The sequence below is a fragment of the Panicum hallii genome, chromosome 6, assembly GCF_002211085.1.
Source record: "Panicum hallii strain FIL2 chromosome 6, PHallii_v3.1, whole genome shotgun sequence".
NCBI classification, from domain to species: domain Eukaryota; kingdom Viridiplantae; phylum Streptophyta; class Magnoliopsida; order Poales; family Poaceae; genus Panicum; species Panicum hallii.
In genome coordinates, this window is record NC_038047.1 from 41,118,656 (window position 1) to 41,137,947 (window position 19,292).

At 47.3% G+C, this 19,292-nt stretch overlaps 1 protein-coding gene and 2 pseudogenes across 1 annotated transcript; all 3 read left to right on the forward strand.

Annotated features, from left to right (window-relative positions):
- The first annotated feature begins 4,367 nt into the window (after positions 1 to 4,367).
- On the forward strand, positions 4,368 to 7,831 carry LOC112896641 (oligopeptide transporter 1-like). Its single transcript, XM_025964684.1, has 7 exons — positions 4,368 to 4,696; positions 4,887 to 5,335; positions 5,431 to 5,528; positions 5,655 to 6,227; positions 6,318 to 6,576; positions 6,676 to 6,858; positions 6,961 to 7,831. Exons 1-7 carry the CDS (start codon positions 4,621 to 4,623, stop codon positions 7,588 to 7,590), a joined length of 2,268 nt encoding a protein of 755 aa, XP_025820469.1. The 5' UTR covers positions 4,368 to 4,620; the 3' UTR covers positions 7,591 to 7,831.
- A 221-nt stretch (positions 7,832 to 8,052) lies between these two features.
- Positions 8,053 to 9,545, forward strand: LOC112898319 (annotated as a pseudogene).
- A 3,858-nt stretch (positions 9,546 to 13,403) lies between these two features.
- On the forward strand, positions 13,404 to 17,869 carry LOC112896642 (annotated as a pseudogene).
- Positions 17,870 to 19,292: the final 1,423 nt, after the last annotated feature.

Here is a 19,292-nt window from a genome sequence, read left to right on the forward strand (position 1 = left end):
CTGAGCTGACCACACTGATGCGCGCGTCGGCTGGTGCGATGCTCAGTGCGCGAGGAGGAAGACGGGCTGCTATTTTCTCAGACCGAGTGGTGCTAGAGGATGCACAGATACCATCCTTTGCCCTGTCACGGTCACGGCATGTCCAGTCGATTTCGACACGAATTGCAGGATGCAGCTGAAGTTTTGTTCCCTGATCATGTCTGGCACTGCAATGCAGTTTGTCCTTTGTGCGGACCATACATTCGCATCCACTGTTCAGGCCGTCCTCCTCTCCATTTTGTTGGCTGCAAAGGAGTCAAGGCAGCTGCTGGGTCACGAACAAGTAGTTCTTCTGAATGTGATGGCTCATCAACTCGTTTCCATGTGTTGGGTAAACAGAATAGGAGGCAGGTGAGCGAACAACCAGCCTCGTTAGGAAAGAAAGCTGTGGAGCATTTGCAGCGGCCGGGGGAGGATCCTGCGCACGCATTCAGAAGAGGGCCGTAGAATCTGCAGTGAAACACGGGCGCTTCCTGACGAATCGACATGTGCAGCGCTTGGGTTCAGCTTCGTTCCTTTCCTTCTGTAAGACCACTTGGGTTGGGCGGGCCAATTGCAAGTCTAATCTAACGAAACGAGCACGATTAGCAGCACGCTAAGCGCCAAGTTGCGGTGGATTAATAAAATTATTGTCACCCCCGTTTGATCTGCAAGCACTGCACTGCAAAGCTCACGTCTCGTCTACGGTCTACCTGTAGGCAGGCATGGTTTTTGCTCTCCTTTGCCCGATACCTCGAACAGACTACCCTACGATTCCCAACACACAGTTGAAGCCTTGAAGGGTTCAGTGGTTCGCTAGCTACCGCCTGCCGGTGAGCTGCGTGGCCCAGGCAGAGAGCTACTGCAAAGGGACCAAGGATTTTTTTTTTTTGACAGCTCAAAGGGACCAAGGATGCCGTGACAAAAACTTGAATAGAGACATGCTGACATGCCGAGCGACGGGACACGCACTTTCTCGCTGAATCGATGCCGAAAGGGAAAAAAGGACCGGTTGTCCAGACGGTCACATGCCGCTGTGAATCCTGTGATAGCCGTAGCGGTGGTAGTACTGCCAGTGTACTGCCGCCATGTTCTTTTGTTATTACTGCTGTTCTTAAACACTGCTGCTGCACAGGTCATGTGACTCGCCACTTGCCACCTCAAAACTATCTTTTCGTGCTTTGGATCCAGTGCTCTCTTCCTTTCAAAAAAAAAAAGAAAGATCCAGTGCTCTGCCTTGGGCCTTGCTAGTGATATATACCTGCGTCGTTAAGCTAGGCAAGCGAGGTCACAAGGACAGGAGGACTCAAGGAGACCTTGCTGGCACCTTGAGTTGTGACTCTCAAGCTTAGCACAATGCACTGCTACTTTTAATTCGTTGAAAAAAAATCAACAATGCTTAATGGATGGGCGGCACGTCCTCTGCCCTGTCATTCCGTTGCCAAACCATGCATCGATCAGAAGTAGCTAGCTCTTGGACTTGTCAGCCGCCATTGCCACCCTACCAACGCATCACACAAAGTCCTCTCCTATGATCGAGCTGACAGCTGACCACTTCATGGATGTTAGCTTCTCCTAGGTTTGCAGCAAAGGGAATCTGCTCATACCCATAGCCGGCTAGCTGCCTAGCAGACTAGTACTACCGATGCAAGCGCGTGCTCTACCATGCCGCTGCTAGTTGCAGGACACTGCGCCTGCTGCTGCCCATTGCACACAGTAGCATGTGATGCTACAGCCCTCACTGTCCGGTGAGCTCTGTACCACCCACTTCTTTCCTCTACTTGCCCTATATGCATTGATGCTCATCTTAAAAGGTCACATGTACAAATTGGGACGTGACGCTGACTGGTCCTGTGACTTTCCGATGATGCGTGCCGCGACTGCTCGAGCCGGCGGTCGCTCCATCACTCGGCAACAGCCGCTGGACCCTGGATCAGAGATGATGGCCCAGAATGCCCTATCCTTGCAGTTCAGCAGCCTCCGATTACATTAGAATCTCACGTGAGTGAGCGCGCTGTGAATCTGCGATGGGAGTTCTTAACGAGCAAAGGTTTTGCGTGGCCAATTCTTCAGAAGACGAAGAGAATCTTGGTAAATTGTCAGTCAGTGTCGTCGGATCGAACTTTGGTTGGAGAAAAATAAGGATTAAAGATGCTAAAGATCCGGATTCCTTGTTGCAACTTGGGCACTTGGCACGGCGGATCGAGGAGGCAGCGAAGCATGGATCGACCAGCAGCAGTGAGATCACGACGACGAGTGATCGAGTCGCCAACACGGCGGCGAAGTCACATCATATCGACCGGCGGCGTCCAAGACTTCGGTGGCAGTCGTTCTCTCTGCGCCCCGGCAAGTGCACGCGCGCGCTAGCTGCCGGACGACCATCGTCGTTGAATCTTGCCACCGGTTTTGTTTGCTCCAGACTTTCAGTGGTGCCTGAATTAATGGTTGGGTACTGGGGTCAGTCTGAAAGCAACGAGCAATTTTATTTTATTTTGAAAGGAACATTTTTCATTTCTTTTTTTAACAAACCAGGTAGGAGAGCTACCGATTATATTAAAAAAGAAGAAATAACACTTCGATTGGGCACAACAATAAAGCACAACAACAACACATACCGGTTGGATTGGGATATCAATACAGCCACACAACTTCACTCGAACTCGACTCAACAATACCAGTTGGATTGAGACATCAATACGGCTGCAAACTCAACTCGACTCCACACCAAACCACGGTAACCCGTGAAAAAAGTAGCGGCAAGTCAGATCCATGCGTTGCACCTCCCGGATAGCGTTATGAAAGTGGGGCCACGCTTGGCTCTGACGACTTTATGAACAGTTTTAATTTCCAGCATGTGCATTGGTGTATAAAATTTTCAGTACATGTAGCTGCGAGCAATGGAAATAAATCAAGTGTCACTTTCACCATGAAAAACAAACAAGGCAGCAATGTTCAGTGTCTACACTGCAGAGAAACATGGAAGGGCCATCAGGTCATGTGAGAAGGGAAACAAAGCTTTTGCTGTTTTGCAAGTTGAAGTTCTATTGGATAGCATCGTCGTCTGAACAAACGTGCGCCAGCATTTCGGCGATTATTCTTTCCAGTGCCGGTCGTTCTCTCTTGGGCTCCGGCGAATGCACGCGCGCCCAAGGTGTCGGGCGACGGTTCTTGGATCTTGATAAGGTTTGCCTCCCGTTATTGGGTGTTGTTTCAGTGGCCGAAATGGTTCTCCTCGTGGCTGGCCACTTGGGTCCGTTTGAATGCGCCAGAGATTCCAGACATACTCATGCTTGCACACACTGATCAACTGATGCATCCTCCTTGTCAGTATGCAGCAGCAATTTAGACTATTGATTCTCTAGGCTGTCTTTTACTCTGAAGGAAACAAGTCAATAATGATTTTATTCTTTTGCAAAAAAAGAGAGAAAGAAATCATGCATCAGAGACAAGTTGATTCTGAATATTGGCTGATGATAAAGTGCAACTGGATTTGGGCGTCTTAAATTTGTTGAGTGAATTGCTTTGTGGTTTATTGATGGATATTAATTCTTCAGTAAGTACACTCGAGTGATCAGATGCCGTCAAACTCGTTGGTGTCGCCTTCGCAAGAAAATAAATAAATTATCAGTTGTTGGTGCTCCATGATATATATAGGAACCTAGCTAACTTATTGGTGTTAAAGTACTTGAATTTGCACCCCTTTTTGAAGCTAAATCTATTCAGATTTGCAGAGTGCACGTACAACTGCCGTAGTGGAAGGTAACTCTGCTAACACCATGTGGTTATTGCTGGTTTAAGATTAGACACTTCCATTTATCCAAATGTAGCATCATCTGAAAGTTGCATTCAGCACTGAATTTATGGTTTTTTATACTCATATTATTTGTGAAGTGCGTGATCCATCAGCTATCTCTTCAACTGTGCTTGACAATGAAATTTTCTAGGCATGGCAGGACCAACCATAAACTAGGAGAAAACGCATACTCCAAGAAAGCATTGCCTATTTCTCAAAAAAAAAACATTGCCTATCAGAAACAGTGTCTACACTGATTTATTCACTAACTTTCACACATCTGGTCTCCGAAAGCTTTATCCAATCATTTTCGGACCTTAAACAATTGCCGGCGTAATATCTACAATTAAACAAAGTACTACTTGCTAAAAGTTCCTATCTTTTTTTAAAGGGTGTACTACTGTACATAGACACTACTGCATTGCAGTTGCCCCAGTGGCTTTTTGTCAGTACCGACGATCTTCATGGCATTATGAATAGTCGAGCTGTTCCTTCACAGCTTTGAACTGCCTATGTAAATAGACACAGACAATGCAAGGGGTGAAGGGAACCATGGAGCTGCAGAAGAGGCAGCTGATTTAGGCGACCATATCCCTTTGAGCACCACCCACATTCACTTGCAAGCATCGGAGAGGATGAAGACGACCTTTAACCTATCAATTTGTCACTTGGGAGGAGCTACTCGCTACCAACACGGCCCCTAATTGCTCTGCCCATCTCGTTGTGAGGTGCTCCACCCAGAGAAACCTTTGTTTTTATATAAGAGCAACTCTTAGGTGGAAGGTTGGCAAGGAGTGTCAGAAATCAGAATGGAGCCTCAGCAAGTCGAGCTCAGCCACTTGGACGGCCGGGATGGCAGGCCAGGCGCCAATGGTGGAACAACAGGTGAGGTGTTTCTTGCCCGGTTCAGTTCTTGACAGAAATCTGAAGAATTCTTCATCCAGAGCAGGAATGCTCATCAGCGTGAAGCCTGAAAAATAGCACTTTTTGTTCAGTCCTGAGCTTTCCATCTTCTACAACGAATTTTTCGTTTTCTTTTTTCTCGCTGGAAGTGAAGCAATAGATTCTTGTTCAGATTCTGCGGAGGAGGTAGACGACTGCCCAATCGAGGAGGTCCGGCTCACCGTGCCCATCACCGATAACCCGGCATTGCCGGCGCTGACCTTCAGGACATGGTTCCTGGGGCTCATCTCGTGCGCGCTGCTGGCCTTCTCCAACCAGTTCTTCGGCTACCGGCAGAACCCGCTCTACATCTCCTCCCTCTCGGTGCAGATCGTCGTGCTGCCGCTCGGCAAGCTGATGGCCGCCTGCCTCCCCACGAAGGCCGTCAGAATCAGGGGCACCAAGTGGTCCTTCTCGCTGAACCCGGGGCCGTTCAACCTCAAGGAGCATGTCCTGATCACCATCTTCGCCAACACCGGCTCCAACTCGGTCTACGCCGTCGGCATCATCACCATCGTGAAGGCGTTCTACCACCGGGAGATCCATCCGCTCGCCGCCATGTTGCTCACTCAGACCACCCAGGTAGCAGAGCCAGACTGAACATCGAAGTGATGGTATTTTTCCGTTCATCTTTCTTCTGACACTGCCTTGAGTCCATAAACAATGCTTGTTTTCAGTTGATGGGTTATGGCTGGGCTGGCCTCTTCAGAAAGTTCCTTGTGGACTCCCCATACATGTGGTGGCCTGCAAACCTGGTGCAGGTTTCCCTCTTCAGGTCTCCACCCAATCCTCTTCTCCAATCCAATTGTTTCGCTTGATCAGTGATCGCCATCCTCTGTTCTTGAGCTCCAACGAAAGAATTGTTCAGACCAGGCTTCTGAATTTGACCTTTTTTTTCCAGAGCTTTGCACGAGAAGGAGAAGAGGCCGAAGGGAGGGACGACGAGGCTGCAGTTCTTCCTCACCGTGCTGATCACGAGCTTCGCCTACTACATTGTGCCCAACTACCTGTTCCCGACCATCTCCACCATCTCCCTGGTGTGCCTGGTGTGGAAGAACTCCGTCACCGCGCAGCAGATCGGCTCCGGCGTGTACGGCCTCGGCGTGGGCTCCTTCGGCCTGGACTGGGCCACCGTCGCCGGGTTCCTGGGCACGCCGCTGTCCACGCCGGCGTTCGCCATCATGAACATCATGGCCGGCTTCTTCCTCATCGTCTACGTGATCGTGCCCGTCGCCTACTGGACCGACGCGTACGGCGCCAAGCGCTTCCCCATCATCTCCTCCCACGTGTTCATGGCCAACGGCAGCCGGTACGACGTGAACAAGGTGCTCGACCCGAAGACCTTCGAGTTCAACCAGGCCGGCTACGACGGTGCCGGCCAGATCAATCTGAGCATCTTCTTCTCCTTCACCTACGGCCTCAGCTTCGCGACGCTCGCGGCCACCCTGTCCCACGTCGCCCTCTACCACGGCAGGTAATGGATACGCTTCGGCTGCTGCTGGTTGCCTGGTTCAGGTGGAGCTCGATGATCTCGCTCATGGCGGAGCCGTGGCTGGGCCTGCAGGTCGATCTGGGAGCAGACGAAGGCGACGGTGCGCGCGCAGACCGGCGACGTGCACACCAGGCTGATGAAGAGGAACTACGCCGCCGTGCCGCAGTGGTGGTTCCAGGTGATGCTGGTGCTGGTGCTCGGCTTCTCCGTGTTCACCTGCGAGGGCTTCGGCCGGCAGCTGCAACTCCCCTACTGGGGCGTCCTCCTGGCCGCCGGCCTCGCCTTCTTCTTCACGCTCCCCATCGGCATCATCACCGCGACGACGAACCAAGTACAGAAATAATTAACAGACATTTTTTTACAGTTTTACTTTTACATCAGATGAATCTGTGCTGCCTTTAGTGACTTGGGTGACTGATTTCTTGAGCAGCAACCTGGGCTGAACGTTGTGACCGAGCTGATCATCGGGTACCTGTACCCTGGGCGGCCGCTCGCCAACGTGGCGTTCAAGACATACGGCTACATCAGCATGTCCCAGGCGATCATGTTCCTGCAGGACTTCAAGCTGGGCCACTACATGAAGATCCCGCCGCGCTCCATGTTCATCGTCCAGGTGAACGAACGAGCAACTCGTAACCGACCATTCCATTCGTTTCCATGGTAAAATTCGTGAGAAAAATTCTGAAATATTTTGATCGAACACGCATGGACGCAGCTGGTGGGGACGGTGCTGGCGTCGTCGGTGTACTTCGGCACGTCGTGGTGGCTGCTGGAGAGCGTGCCCAACATCTGCGACCCGGCGAGGCTGCCGGAGGGGAGCCCCTGGACGTGCCCCGGCGACGACGTCTTCTTCAACGCGTCCATCATCTGGGGCGTGGTCGGCCCGCTGCGCATGTTCGGCCGGCTGGGGCGCTACGCGAAGATGAACTACTTCTTCCTCGCCGGCGCGCTGGCGCCGGTGCCGTTCTGGGCGGCGTCCCGGGCGTTCCCGGGCAGCGCGTGGGCGCCGTGGCTCCGGCTCGTCAACATGCCCGTGCTGCTCGGCGCCACGGGGATGATGCCTCCGGCGCGGTCCGTGAACTACCTCATGTGGGGCGCCGTGGGGCTCGCCTTCAACCACGTTGTCTACCGCCGGTACAAGGGGTGGTGGGCGCGCCACAACTACGTGCTCTCCGCCGGCCTCGACGCCGGCGTCGCCTTCATGGGCATCGTGTCCTACGCCGTGCTGCAGTCCAGGGGCGTCAACGGCGTCGACTGGTGGGGGCTGCAGGTCGACGACCACTGCGCGCTGGCGAGGTGCCCCACGGCGCCGGGAGTCCGCGTCCCCGGTTGCCCCGTTCACTAGGCACCCAGGCCATCAAGTAGCATACTATCCCTGAATGTTTGGTTAGCGGTGTACCGGTAGCATTCTACTTGTATAGCTAATCTCAGTCAGAAAAGATTAGAAGGAAAAGTAAACAACGCATGCAAAGGCATGCTCAAATGTCCAGTTTACTAGTACAGCAACTATTTGTTCTACTCGACAAGCAACTGTACAAAAAACCTAAAGCAAAGCTAGTTTGTAACAGAATTTAGACTTCAGCTTTGCTTCTTGGGATGGACTTACTATGAACACAGCAAAAATAAAACTCACTTCCTTTGCTGGTGCAGGACCTTTGTTCTGGCCAACCTTCGTCGTTGCAATTCTTGCTGCTATTATTGCAAGCCAAGCTATGTTTTATTTTCTCTGGTGCATTTGCCATCCTTTCAAAGGCACTGTAGCTTGGTTGTCTTCCCAGGGTTCAAGTGATCCACACCTCAAAAAAGTATGTGGGGGCAGGTTTACATCCCTCAGGTGAACTTCATGATGGGACTGGCGAGCATCATAGTCACAATTGCCTTCAGAACGACCACCAGCATCGACAATGCTTGTTGTAAGCAAGCAACTAGCGAAGGATGAGAGCTGTTTTTGTGTCAAAAGTCAAAACAGAAAAGAACATTATCTGATCTGATTTTGGTGATGTGCAGGGATATGTGTCGTGACCACATTTTCCATCACCACCCATCTGGTGACCGGCGTGATGCTCTCGTATGGAAGAAGCACATCATCTTCGTTCTTCTGTTCTACGACGTCGTGTTCAGTTGCACAGAACTGATCTACCTCTCTTCCATACTGTCCAAGTTCATCCAGGGCGGGTACCTCCCGTTCTGCTTCGCTCTGGTCCTGGTGACCCTGATGGCGACTTGGCACTACGTCCATGTCAAGAAATCCTGGTATGAGCTTGACCACATTGTGCCCACCAACCAAATGACAACTCTGCTCGAGAAGAACGATGTGCGGCGGATCCCAGGGGTGGGGCTCTTGTAGTCCTGTACACAGAGCTTGTCTAGGGCATCCCACCAGTGTTCCCTCGGCTGATCAAGAAGATACCATCAGTGCACTCCATCTTCCTGTTCATGTCGATCAAGCACCTGCCGATCCCACACGTGGTACCGGCAGAGAGGTTCCTCTTCCGGCAGGTTGGCCCAAGGGAGCACCGGATGTTCCGGTGTGTGGCAAGGTACGGGTACAGTGACTCACTGGAGGAACCCAAGGAGTTTGCAGGGTTCCTTGTGGGCAGACTGGAGATGTTCATCCATGAAGAAATTGAATTCGCTCAGAACGACGCGGAGAATGAAGACGAGACTACCTCCATCACCGAGGTTCCAGAAGCACAGGCAAGGCCAAGGCGGTCCACAAACTCTGTCGTGCACAGTGAGGAGGCGATCGAACCGCGGGTGAGCAGCAACTCAGGGAGGATCACTGTCCACGCGAATCAGACAGTCGAGGATCGGAGAAGCAGCTGATTGACAGAGAGGTGGAGCGAGGGGTAGTGTACCTGATGGGAGAGGCCAATGTGTCAGCAGGGCCCAAGTCATCAATCTTGAAGAAGGTAGTTGTCAACTACATCTACACATTCTTGAGGACGGACTTGACAGAGGGGCACAAGGCCTTGTCCATTCCGAAAGATAAGCTGCTCAAGGTTGGCATCACATATGAAATATAGGGATTTTTTTTTTGAAAGTACTAGGCCGGTTGGGCCCGGAAGGGGAGCTAGGCCGGTTGAGCTGCGCTGAAGGAAAAAGGGAGAGGGAGAAACCGGGCCGGCTGGGTTGGGCCGCGCTGGAGAAAAAGAGAGGGAGAAGAGAGAAAAAGGAGGAAGAGAAAGAGAGAGATCTGGACCGGGCCAAAAGAGAGAAGAGAGGAAGGGAAAAAGAGAAAAAAGGTTGAAATAAAAGAGAAACAAGCAAATTCATTCCAATTTAAATTGGAGAATTTAAATTCAACTGGAAGACAAATAATAAAACAATGCAATGCGGCATGAAATATGCAAAACCTATTTGACCTTATATTTCTTTTTATGGTTAGGTAATCCATTTAATTCATGATAAATATTCTAGAATCAAAATAAATTAAAGAGAATTTATCGATCCTGCAAATAATCTATAAAAATTATTTTAGGCTCCTAAATTAAAAATTAGGGTGTTACAGAGGTGGGGGAGGCCGCCGGCGAGGTCGCCGGCGGCCGGTGTGGTGGTCGAAGCGGTGAAGCTTAGGGTTTCGAGGTTCCGGGGCTCCAATGGCCACCAGTCTTAGAGGAGGAGGTTGGCGGTGGCAGTGGCTTGATGGTGGTGGTGGTTCGGCTGGCAGCGGAGGCAAGGAGAAGGTCGGGAAGGGGGAGATCGAAGGTGGTGGTGGGCGCTGGGCGCGATGCGCGGCGGCGAAAACCGCCGGCCGAAGCGGAGGAAGAAGACGACGCGGAGCTTCTACGACTGAACCGGCGCAAGTCGCAGAAGGTGACCAATAGAGGAGCGCTTGCAGCCCAGACAACCTAGGTAACACAGACAACATAGGTAACACAGGAGCGCTTGCAGCCCAGACAACGCAGGAGTATAGGATCGCTTACAGCACAGGTAGCATAGGAGCGCATGCAGCGTAGGAGTACAAGCAGCATAGGCGTACAGGCAGCACAGGAGGCTCACCTCAATTTGTCGCCGAGGGGTGTTGCGTGTCAAGGCGGCCCCGCTCGAGAGCCTGGTTTTCGCACAGGCTGTGGCTTCCTCCGCGTGATTCCCGCTGCTGCCATCCTCCACTTCCCCGCTGCACAACCTTCCCTCTCCCTCGCTGCCGCTCCGCCGCGCAACCGCCCCTCTCCGCTCGTCGTTGCTGGCGTCGGTTTTGGAAGGAAACCCTCTCGATCTGTTTTGGCCTATTTCATAGCAATGGACGTGGTCCAGGCCGCTGATGTGAGAGGAAAGGCCGGCGGCCTATTGGAGCGCGACCTGTCCTTTGTTAGATTTTCCCGGATACGTACCCTCCAAGTATCGAGAAAAAATAAAATCGCGAATAAATTGATACGTGGGCCGGATACGTATCTGCACATTGTTTGGACACGGCCCAGCCCGCAAGGAGATGAATAATTGAATATAGAGAGAGTTAGAAGGGAAAAGGAAAAGGAAAAAATAGAAGAAAGAAAGAAACAAGAAGAATAAACGAATAAAAACACAAATCATAATAGCGAAACTAGCTTGGAGCCTCCCTCGCCAAGAAAAAAATAGAACGAATCAAAATGAGAAAACAATAAAGATACGGAAAACCTCCAGTAGATTTCGTCTGCGCAGTTGCAAAGCTTGATTGCTGGTTGCTGCTGCTTGCTTGGATCTCACGTGCAGGTAAGACAACGGCTCGTGCAGTTTTGTGATTGGCTGCTACAAAGCTGGCCTGATCCACTCAATATGCATGGCCATTAGCGGGGAGGCGTGGGGTCGTATACCTCCCGGCCGTTGTACGGGCGGGAGGTGCTAAATTTTTTTCCAGGCCCCTCCCGAGAGTCTCTTTGCAAATAACAAATTCTTTTTATTCATGAAGAGGCCCCTCTTGCGGCGGCAAAGGCATCCCGCCCGCCCAACGGGCGGGAGGTGCCCAACATTGCGGATTTATGTCTTTCTTATTTTTTGTTCGAATTTATATTTTACAAACTATTTAAAATTCATACTTTTTCAAATACAAGATTTATTCGCCATACTCTTTTGTATACATATAAAATTTTAGTTTAATTTTACGAAGAAGATTACGGTATCTAAAACTCGTATGAAGATGGTTAAGCGATAACGTTTTGCAAGGTAGAATCCAAATATTACGATAGTAACATACATCAAGCCATTAAAAATAAAATAATATGATAAAAAAACAATTTAAATATACAGAGTCCACCGAATCAGGAGTATCTACTCCGCCTGTCCCGGTCCTCGCGCTCTCTTGTTCCTCCCCCCTAGTCCTAGGCCGTCGGTGTATGTGCCCCTCCGAGTACGTGAGTGCATCTGGAGTACGGTGAGGACAAGGCGGAGGAGGCGCCGGTGTGAACGGGTCTGTAGAGGTGGAGCGTGGCCAATGATGTCTGGCCAGCCGCCACCCTCCAACTCCGACAAACTGACGCAGCCGCCATCCCAGTCCGGCACACCGAACAGACCACCGTGTGCAGGAGCTCCCATCGACCACGCATGCTGAGTAAAGTTCTGAGAATACGGAGCAGCTGGCGTCGAACCCGGCGGGAGAGATATTCCTGGAGCATAGGCGCTAAACGTCTGAGGCTCCATTCTTACAGGAGGAGGCCCCATTGCCGTCGAGTGCATCAGACAAATGAAATTAGTCGTGTAAAATATAGTTTGGTAATTGTTCTAACCGCACAGTTGAATTCACTTAAATCTACCCCATTCGGCCCATAAATCACATTTTCTTCTCCGTAATATATACTAAAAGTACCCTTCTCGGAAGACATATCTGTCAATTATTAATAAACTAGTTATACTACATATTAATACATAACAACCCTAAGTTTCAGCGATTCCCGGATTATATTTTCCAGATTCTAAATTATTCAGAATATAAATTATACTAAAAATAATTGAAAATACTAAAAACTATTCAAAATATAACTACCCTAAGAAATATTTCCTAGATTATAGTTATTTTACGATTAGAACCAGAATATACCTCCAAACCGACGTGTGAACAGAGCTTCGCTGGTTCCTCTCCTCTCTTCCTCTCCTCCCTTTCTTTTTTTCCTGATTTTTGCTGAATAAAATAGGAATTTAGGAGCAGATGGGGGCTTATATAGGGGGAGGGGAACCTCCTGCCCGCCCAATGGACGGGATGCCCCTCCAGTGGGCGGGATGCCCCCGCGGCCGCGTCAAGAGTCTCTTCGTGAATAAGAAAATTTTTTATTCGCGAAGAGGCTCTCGGGAGGGGGCCCTGGAAAAAGATTTGGCACCTCCCGCCCATTGGATAGGCGGGAGGTGTCCGGCCCCACGCCTCCCACCCATTGGTCGGGCGGAAGGTACTTCTTTCTGAAAATTTTCCAAGTCAGCAACTTTTTTCGAATTTAAATTTTTTAACTTTTTTTTAAAAAACTCTAGCTCCGGGTGCCGTCGCCCGGCACTCTTCCCTCGTCTCGCACTCCCTCCCTGGCTCCCTCCACGGTCGCCTCTCACTCGCGACTCGCCAAATCCTAGTGACGGGTGGCTAAATCGGGCGGCAGCGCGGCCATATTTCGTGGCGGCGCAGTCAAATCAGGAACAGGGATGACCAGCGCGGCCAAATCGGAGACATCTGATAGCGAAAACCGGACGCCGGAGTGGGGCCATGGCTACATGCCTGGACCGGCTGGCTGCTGCTCCTGCGTGTGGCACACCGTGATCATGCGGCCGACCCGCCGGCGGCCGGCGTTAGGCTGTCTCCAGCAGCGTTCTGTAAAGCGTTCTGTACTCTATATATAGAGAAAGATTCCGTTCTCTATTGTTCCAGCAGCGTTCTCTAAATGGTCCTCTAAAATAGAGAACGCTACAGGTTTCCTCTATATATAGAGATTCTCTCTCCTCTTCTCTATTTTTTCTTTACGTTTCAAACACTGAATTAAATAAAAATAAAATATGTCCATAGCGTTTGAGGTATGATAAATACGTACGTACAAAAATTTGGAACAAAATACGTTTCTAATATAGAGTTTAATATATAGAGAACGAGATTTAGAGAACGTTGTTGGAGAGAAATGAGATATAGAGGAGAGAATCTTGTAGAGAATTCTGTAAATGAAGGATGTAGAGGATGGGATTTGGAGGATATCGCTGGAGACAGCCTTAGAGAGCACAGCAGGAAGCGCACGGCTGCATGGCAGCAGCCAGCAGGTATTCCAATCCCCGTTACCCAATCTCTATTTCAATCTTGAATTCTTGATCCATCATTCTTTAGATTCGTACATGCGTAACTTGTTTGGCCCAAGAATGAAAAACAACTTAATTTCTGTGCAGTTAATTTTTTTCTGTGCAATTAACTTGCTGTTACAAAATTCCAGATTGTAGAAGAACAGACTGGAATCGAAGAAGGGAATTTTCTTTAGGAATAATGATGCTGTATTTTATGACAAAACATTGTACAATACAAATGAATTGGTACATTTTAATTGGAATCTCCAGTATTTAGGATTCTAACATGTTTGTGCTTTTTTTATGAGCAGATTTGTGTGTTTTGATTTTGCTAGCCCGTGCACTGCATGGGTTCCTGTTAGTTTCTTTGAATTGTCCAACTTGCAGTAGGTTCAGGTTATCGTGCTAATGTTTGATGAAAATACAAGAGGGGAGGATGGACCAAATCACCTTTAGTTTGGCATTTATTTTGTAGCACATCATGTTTGTATCAAGTCTATTGTATAACTAAGCGTGGAATTGAGATATCTTCAAAATTCTGTATTTTATCCTTCACTTCTATGAACTACAGGTAAGTGGGGCTTGATACAGTTGTTTAGGTGCTAAGATAGTGGCCCTAGGCGTGGAGATTGACCAGCTCCGCCACTGACTTATCGTTGTGAACTTTGATATGCATTGTTCTTTATTTAGTTTTTTAAAAAAATTCTGAAACGTATCCACGTATCGGAGTGTTTTGAGAAACTGCCATATTGGCGTATCCGTATCGACCTCGATACTGATACGCTTATTTGTGTCCGTGTAACAGCTTGTATCAGCATGCCTTGATTCTAATATAATACAAAAAAGGGTGGGTGGTTGCAGAAGTGCAGCCTAATTTTCTGTTCACATTGTGCTGCAAAGCTTATTTGTTGATTTCTGTTGGTTTCAGATTCCTGCTGTTTCAAGGAAAGGATCAATGGAGGCAAAGTTGGCATTCTCCCAGGACAGCCCACCAATTTCTATCATTTGTGCGGCTAAGGTTGCGGGTATACCCCTAAGCATTGATCCTAGTCTTGCTGCTGGCTCGGTGCCCACCCTACAGTTTGGTTCTGGGTAAATTCTTGCTCCTCTTCTTGGGTGCATGTTCGTTTTCTCTTTGCAAATGCTTGAATTACACTTTGCTGTTCTGTGTCTATTTTATGCCAGCATGCAACTACGTAATGGCAGTTTTCTGATACTTATGTGTAAATATGTCATTTTGCAAATGATTGAGTTCTATCGGTTTTGCTTAGTTTCATTTATTTACCTTTGGTTTGACTCTCCATCTGCGGGTTGATATAGTTTCTCATGCAACTTTTTGTGGTTGTGTACAGAGAATCACTCCATGGTGTAAACACAATCCTCCACTTCATTGCCCGTGGTGCATCATTTTCCAGCATCTCTGGGCAGAATGCTATTGAGTTCGGGCATGTATGTTGTTATCTACTGCTTGTTAAAAAATTACTTATCATTTTGACTGTTTATATGTTCTGAATCAATGCTGTTAATAAACTTGCAGGCTGTTTAATGGCTTGAATATGCCCCCATATTCCTTTCCGGCTCTGAATTTGAAAATGCCTGCTCATTTGTTGATGGATACTTGGCCTTCAGGACCTTTCTGGTTGGTCATGGGCTGACAATTGCTGACATTGCAGTGTGGTCGAATCTTGCTGGTAAGCTGCGGGTTTGTTCTCCATTCTTCTTTCAGGTTGGTTCCGGGCATTGTAATGTTTAGCTTATTGTGTTATTTTCCTTCAGGGATTGGTCAACGGTGGGAGAGTCTAAGGAAATCAAAGAAATACCAAAATCTTGTCCGCTGGTTCAACAGCATAGACGCAGAATAGAGGGATACACTGAACGAAATTGTGGCAGCATATGTTGGGAAACGAGGAATTGGAAAATCCCCTGCGCCAAGCTTTAAGGAGAAGGTTCATGATTCGAATGACCCATCAGCTCCAGAAGTTGATCTCCCAGGTGCAAAAGTTGGGCAAGTTTGTGGTCGTTTTGCCCCAGAGCCTAGCGGGTACCTCCATATTGGTCACGCAAAGGCTGCATTATTGAACAAATACTTTGCTGAAAGATATCAAGGGCGCCTAATAGTTCGATTTGATGACACAAAACCTTCAAAAGAAAGCAGCAAGTTTGTCGAGAACCTTCTGAAAGATTTTGAGACATTGGGGATCAAATATGATGCTGTCACGTACACATCTGACTATTTTCCAAAGCTAATGGAAATGGCTGAGTTTGATTAAGCAGGGGAAAACATATATTGATGATACACCAAAGGAACAAATGAGGAAAGAGAGGATGGATGGTATTGAATCAAGGTGCAGAAATAATACTGTTGAGGAAAATCTGTTGTTATGGAAAGAGATGGTTAATGGAACTGAGAGGGGCATGCAGTGCTGTGTGCGGGGTAAACTTGACATGCAGGATCCTAACAAGTCACTCAGAGATCCTGTTTACTACCGCTGTAATACTGATCCTCACCATCGTGTTGGTTCAAAGTACAAGGTCTACCCAACATATGACTTTGCTTGCCCATTTGTTGATGCATTGGAGGGAGTGACACATGCTCTTCGTTCCAGTGAATACCATGACAGGAATGCACAATATTATCGAATTCTACAAGATATGGGGTTGAGGAGAGTAGAAATTTATGAATTCAGCCGATTGAATATGGTTTACACTCTTCTCAGCAAGCGGAAGCTTCTTTGGTTTGTACAAAACAAGAAGGTTGAAGATTGGACCGATCCGCGGTTTCCCACTGTTCAAGGCATAGTCCGTCGTGGCTTGAAGGTTGAGGCGCTGATACAATTTATACTCCAACAGGTACACATGTGCTAATGTGCTCATGCTTTATGTTCATATTTCCCTTAAGCTTATGCCTGATTTCATATCCTTTTTATTTGTTGAAGGGCGCTTCAAAAAAATCTGAATCTGATGGAGTGGGATAAACTGTGGACAATCAACAAGAAGATAATTGATCCAGTGTGCGCGAGGCATACTGCTGTGCTAAAAGATCAGAGAGTGATCTTTACTCTTACTAATGGTCCAGAGAAGCCATTTGTTCGAATTTTGCCAAGGCACAAGAAATGTGAGGCTGCTTGAAAGAAAGCTACAACATTCGCAAACAGAATTTGGCTAGATTATGCTGATGCATCAGCCATTAGCAAGGGTGAGGAAGTGACCCTAATGGACTGGGGGAATGCTATCATTAAAGAGATCAAGATGGAGAATGGAGTGATTACTGAACTAGTTGGAGAACTACACCTTGAGGGCTCTGTGAAGACAACAAAATTGAAGACCACATGGCTAGCAGATATAGATGAGCTAGTCCCCCTCTCGTTGGTGGAATTCGATTATCTCATCAGCAAGAAAAAAGTAAGTTCTCAATTTTCTTCACCCATTGCTTATGTTTATACTAGCGGTGTTGCTTTTACCATTTTGTGCATGATTGTCCTTGTGCCTTGATGATCAATTTGATTTAAAAGGTTGATAAAATAGATATAACTTGTTATCATGTGATTCATGTATTGTCTTATATAAATAAAACTAAGCTGCATTGAATCAAATTGCATGTTGATTTTTCATGGCATATAATCTTCTAGATTAGCAGCAAAACTGCTGTTGTGTTGACAAGTTGATTTCTTAATTTTTGCTTAATGTTGTAGTGCTGGTGCAAAAGAATCTATGTTGCATCTTTAGAATGATAATTTGGACATCGGGTCGAATGTAATGCCTGCCTCCAAATTAAAGGCTTAGGGTACATGTCCGCTTTGGATGATGTGTTAAGTTTTTACTTAAGGATTCCTGGTTCTTTGACAAATTAATGTTGAACTATGCTGTTGGTGGCATTTAACAGCTGGAAGATGATGAAGACTTTCTCGACAATCTCAATCCTTGCACTCGGCGAGAGATCCCAGCCCTTGGAGACGCAAACATGAGGAACATCAAGCTCGGAGAGGTCATACAGCTCGAGAGGAAAGGCTACTACAGGTGTGATGCCCCGTTTATCAGGTCGTCGAAACATGTGGTCCTATTTGCGATCCCAGATGGTCGGCAGCAGGCCTCGCTGAACTAGGCAGCAGGCCACTGATGAGCACATGGAATTCCTGAGATGTCAGGCTTGGCAATCAATATTGTCGTATACACTTAATCTGGTACTGTGATTAGGCTTACTCGCCGTAGATTTTGTTCACCACTATATGGCCAGGCCCATCCTGCCAACCAAGCAGCACAGGCATTTTGATTTTGGTTGATGATACTCGCCTCAGTTAACATGCTGGTACTTTTCTAGCAATACTGTCTGCATCCTGCGCTTTCGCCTTTACTATTTTGCTGTACTTACCTCGGTTTGAAGATTTACGGCTGTTTTATCTTTTAACTGGCTTAATCAATCGTATCCTGGTATGGTATGTTTTTGTGATGAGTAATTCAAGTGTTCATCCCAAGGTAAGTAGGATGGCCGAGTTGGAGATATGGTCGTGTTTCACTTCCTGCTTGTAAATTTAGAGGACGGTAAATTTAGTTGTTGTCTCGCCTGTGGTAGCTTCTAGCTTGGTTCACCTACTCACCAAATATTGAAAAAGGTTTTTATGGTCTGAAATCTTCGGGACCTTCTCAAGTTGCCAGCGATCACCAGGGTCCACTTTTAGAAGCAAATTGCCTGAGGCAGCGAATCAGGCCAGAAAGTAAAGTCACCATCAAATCTGTTTGGTTAGGTTAGTTTTTTTTTTTTTTGCGGGTATGGTTAGGTTAGTTCATAGCACTATTTATGGTTCAAGATTCTAATTGGTTGAAAAGATATGGATGGAGTATCATCTGCACCTGCTGTGAAATTCATCACTTAAAGTTTGCAAATTCACAAATATCAGAAGTAGTACATTTGTATTTCACATGCAACAAACAAATAAGTTAGCGTTGTAGTCATTTTGGTTTGAGACAATAGAATGCTTAAGACATATACCACGTCTAAGGTCAGTCTCTGGTTATGAAATTTCAGTCGCTTCCAGATCCAAATGCAAAAGGTGCCTCCTAAACTTCTTCAGATCTTAACAGTTACTTTGAAACTGAGCTAATGACTGAAATTTTCTCCTCAATAGTTTGGACTCATTTTTTCCTCTTGCACTTTTAGAAGTGTAGGTCACTAAAGCTGGTGCTTCTTTGGCTTCTCACTCCTGCTCTGTCGTTCGCGTGCATAGCACAGCCTAGTTGATGTATGCTGTTTTGAGAGTTCGTCCCTGCTTTCTGATGGAAATTGCTAGTACTGCCTCTGTTTCAAATTGAAAGTCATTCTAACTTTTTTTGGAGAGTCAAACTATTTTTATGTTTGACCAAAATTATAGAAAAGATTACAAAGATTAATATTATACTAAGTATGGAGGTACTAGACAAGATTTACCCATCTCATCAATATAAATAAATATATAGACTTGCTGACTTAAATTTTGGTGTAAAAGTTCATAAGAGTAGATGCTTAAATTTTTAGGCCTCGTTTGGGAGAGCTTCGGGATGCTCCGGCTCCATGCACTGATAATCAGTAAAAGCTTGATTATGGGCTCTTCACGGCTAGAGTAGAACTACAATAGTTTACATAGTTTTACTAGTTGCATATGCCATCATGTTACCAGTATGCAAGACTTGACCAACGAACAAGTATTCCATAATTTCTACTTTATTGAGGTGTGTTTGTTGTTCAAACTTCATTCACAAACTTTTACATAAAATCAATTCAAATTTTCACCCTTTTTCGCTGCATTCCAAAACTTAGGTTATTTTAGCTTCATCCTTAAATCAGCAATCTTA